This window comes from Pyxicephalus adspersus, chromosome 1 (genome assembly GCF_032062135.1).
Source record: "Pyxicephalus adspersus chromosome 1, UCB_Pads_2.0, whole genome shotgun sequence".
In the NCBI taxonomy this organism is placed as follows: domain Eukaryota; kingdom Metazoa; phylum Chordata; class Amphibia; order Anura; family Pyxicephalidae; genus Pyxicephalus; species Pyxicephalus adspersus.
Window position 1 is genome coordinate 78,751,192 of NC_092858.1, and position 3,959 is coordinate 78,755,150.

General features: G+C 34.3%; 1 protein-coding gene across 1 annotated transcript in view; it reads left to right on the plus strand.

The window, feature by feature from the left end:
• RABEP1 (rabaptin, RAB GTPase binding effector protein 1) overlaps window positions 1-3,959 on the plus strand; it is a 23,996-nt gene that overhangs the window by 11,808 nt on the left and 8,229 nt on the right. Inside the window, exons 11-15 of the mRNA XM_072415498.1 lie at window positions 44-142; window positions 922-1,062; window positions 1,415-1,604; window positions 2,949-3,004; window positions 3,498-3,596. Of these exons, the coding sequence (XP_072271599.1) occupies window positions 44-142; window positions 922-1,062; window positions 1,415-1,604; window positions 2,949-3,004; window positions 3,498-3,596 (585 nt within the window). The remainder of the gene's footprint in view (window positions 1-43; window positions 143-921; window positions 1,063-1,414; window positions 1,605-2,948; window positions 3,005-3,497; window positions 3,597-3,959) is intronic.

Consider the following 3,959-nt stretch of genomic DNA (forward strand, 5'->3'; position numbering starts at 1 on the left):
TTTGAAAAATCATAACTGCTGCAAATGTTTCTTTTTTTAATAGATAACTGCCCTAACACTGCGCGCTCAGGATTCGGAAACATTGCTCACTGACATTCAGCAGGCTTTCTCTCTAGCAAAGAGGAGCGTTCAAGAACAGATGGTAAACTTATTTTTCTATTTCTTTATTCAGCAGACATGAAATGTAAATATAAACACAGCTAGCCATATCCCTGCTCATAACATTTTGGACATTAAACCTGTGCTTTTACATGCAGAGTAAAACAGGCTTATTAAAATACTGGCCCTTGCAGCCACTTACTAATGACTTTTCACCCTTGCTATTCAGTTTGGCTGCTGTGAGGGAAAGAGAAAAATCCGGTTTGTCAGGTATGCGAGTGTATGTGACTCACTAACCTCCCACATGACCGCAGTGGTGCCTGGCATTTGTTTCACACAACACCTATACTGTTTTCCAGATTTATCTTCTGTAAGCTATCCATTGAGTGCCATATGTGGCAGTTTTTGGTATATTCTTCAACATTACCAACGGGTTTACGATGGAATTATAATTTTATCAAAGATTTAGTTACTGTCTCACAATACAATCCCTGCGCAGCTTATTATAGTGAATTATGTTAAGCCCCACATAAATATACACCCATGCATGCAAAATCAGAACAGCAGCAATGGCTCGTTAGATTTTTTTTTAAAATATATACTCACTAAAGATGTCTGTTGTTTTGTTTTAACAGAATAGATAATCTTCAACCTTTCTTGTTTCTAGATGATAATTTTATGTGCCTCTGGTGGATAGTCCTCTTTATGCATAATTTATTTTGTCTTAAGTTATCTACAACAAAAAGCCATTCTGTTTAGTTGTGGATGCTTTGAATAGGATTGCCATAAACATTCATAGTACTTTTTGTCTGTCTACTTCAGGCCGTACTTACACAGTCACGTGAGCAAGTCTCTGAAGAGCTGACCAGACTACAGAAAGACAATGAGAGTCTTCAAGGAAAACATGGCTTGCATGTGTCACTACAGCAAGCTGAAAATTTTATCCTTCCTGAAACTGTTGAGGTATGTTTTTTTACCTTTACAGAATTCTTTTTGCTTATTCTACCTCATTAGGCACTTTTGTGTGGCAGTGTAGTTATATCCAAAGAGAGTTAGTTACTAAGCATTGTTTTTATGGCGCAGTCACTACATGTTTACCTACCAAACAATGTATGTGAATATTGTTAACGTGCATGATTCATGTTGTTTGTAAAAATATCAGGGATGTATCCTTCTTGCTTTGACCAAGGCAGAAGGATTTGCGTAATATATAATAAAGGTGTATTTAGCCATTTGTCTTTAGACTTTATTACAGAATGCATATTTTATCACCTAATGGACTTTACTTTCTCTTGACTACCTCTATTTTTCTCAGGAGCTAAATGAATTGGTTCTGAAATATCGGGAAGATATTGTAAGTGTCCGGACTGCATCAGACCACCTTGAAGAGAAATTGAAAGCAGAAATTTTATTCCTAAAGGAGCAAATACAAGCAGAACAATGTCAGAAAGAAAATATAGAAGAAACCCTACAGATTGAAATAGAAAATTGTAAAGAGGAGATAGGTAAGAAATGCACCTTCTCTCACCAATAAGCATTAACTGGCAAACAGGAGAGGGAGTAGGTGGTGTATGTGCTTTTTTCTTTTTATTTATAGGTATTGAGAGAGTTTTCTGAATTCTTTTTCACTCCCACTCAGTATTTTCGGGGTGGTAATTATTTTTTAAGATAACAATAATAATAACATTACATTAAAAGAAAATGTTTTTGTCCTTTCAGATTTAGTAAATATAAGATAAGGAATTATAAAGGTGTGCTTTGTTATGTATAACAAAATACAGGACACTTATTAGGGTTGGTCTAATGTAATTTCCATTAGTAAGAAATAGCTTTACCTGCACAAAATGTTTACAAATATATACTTAATATAAAGGTGATTGTATGATTGTACTATTAAGCCACCTTAAGTGTAGTATGACATGCGAAAGCTAACAATGCAGAACTCCGACAAGTACAGTCAACCTGCGATAGGTGATCAGTGCAGTTACTTGCTGGAAGTAGATCTTCACAGAGTGACTACCTGAAGAAATGTTCCACTCTCCATAAACTTGTATTGTTCTCTAATTATTTATATTCTAAATCCGATTTTACTTTCCCTTTATCCCGGTGTTCTAATATCCTGTTTGCACTGACCCTTCATTATAGGATGTGTGGTAGTGTTTGGGGATACTAAATATGAAAGCATACCCAACATACCATTGGGATTGGTTAATAAATTTGGGGACCTAGTTAGTGTTTATCTTTGTTTTGAAAACACCTAGAGCTGGGCACTAGTGCTTAGTCAATCTCTTTTATTTACTGCTTTATTTTCCTCCTTTCTTTGATATTATATTAGGTTCTTTTTTTGTCCCTTCTTTCTTCCTGTCTCTCATCACTTTGCAGACATCTTAGAAGGTAGGAACTGCTTGTCTATTTTAGGTCTACATTTTGTAGGTTTATTGTTTCTCATTATTGGTTACTCATTATTTCTGCCTTGCAAGATGAGATATAATCTCCTTGATATTGTTTTTCTGAGGTTATGTATCCTATTGCTCATACAGTAAGTAGAAGGAAAACGTGACAATACTTTTTCAACCATTTTCTTTTGTCTGTTACAAACACCAAAGTTACCAATGCATCACCTTTCTCTAAGCACAGCTCCTAATACCCAAGTGTTTTCTAATATTTATGACTCTGTAGCTGACATATTTATGACTCTGTATATACATGTGTGTGTGTGTGTGTGTGTGTTTTTTTATTTATTTTAAAAATATTAGTGTGGTACATCTGTGCTATTTTCCATCACTTTCTCTGTGTGTTAATCCAGCTTTTAAATGGTAATAGTGTGTGTTTTCTCTTTTCTTTAATAGCTTCAATATCAAGTTTAAAAGTTGAGCTGGACAGAATTAAAGCAGAAAAGGAGCAGGTATGAATATTTAATTTTTATAATTAATAAAGTCATTTGGTTTGCTGTTAGGGCCCCAGTTTATTGGTGGATAGGTTGTGTGATTTTTGCTGGACTTTATTATAGGAGTGACAGCAAAGTTAAAGGTAATAATGTCCATTTATCCTTTAAAGTATGTGTACACTGATCACACAAGGATATTTCTCTATTGCATATTTGGACAGTGCATACATATGGGCACCAAAAAAAGCTGTATTTGGCTTATGTATCCTACTTTTGTGACATGGGCCTTAGAGGGGTTGTTTTCTTGGATATGGCTTATGATAAAGCAGAACCTGCAGCTCTTTTTTAAGGGGGAAAACCTGTATAAAAAATACTTATTTATAACACAATTTGTTTGTTCACATTCATATATAGGCCTTGTCATAACTGCTTTTATTAAAAATTCAAACATATATTGGTGCACATAGGCATATCACAGACATTATAAAAGATGTTTATTTCGATACGGCAGCTTGAGTCTACTTTACAAGAAAGGACAAAAGAGCTTCGGGATATTCAAGAACTCAGAAATTCCTTGGAGGACCAACTTAGAAAAGAGACATCCAGCAAAGTAAGGGTGGAATATGCATGAATGAAAAAAGACTACAGAAAATGATCAATGTGTTTTGTGAAAATTCAAAACCATGGCTACTCAAGCCAGGTTTCATTGCAGAACAAAACATGACCATGTATTTGGACATTGTTTAGTTGTTGTTGTAAAGTTAGTTAGGCATTGGCATCCACTTGAGGTCACTTAATACAAACTATAAAAATATTAATAATAATAATCATGTATAGGTAATTTAGCATACAATACTGTAATGCACATAAAAATGCTATAGTGTGAAATCTAAAATAATAAATGTGATAAAAAAAATAAAAAGCAGGGAATGGATGTTTGAGGCCTGTCAGGCTGTTTTATGTTTTTTTTTTT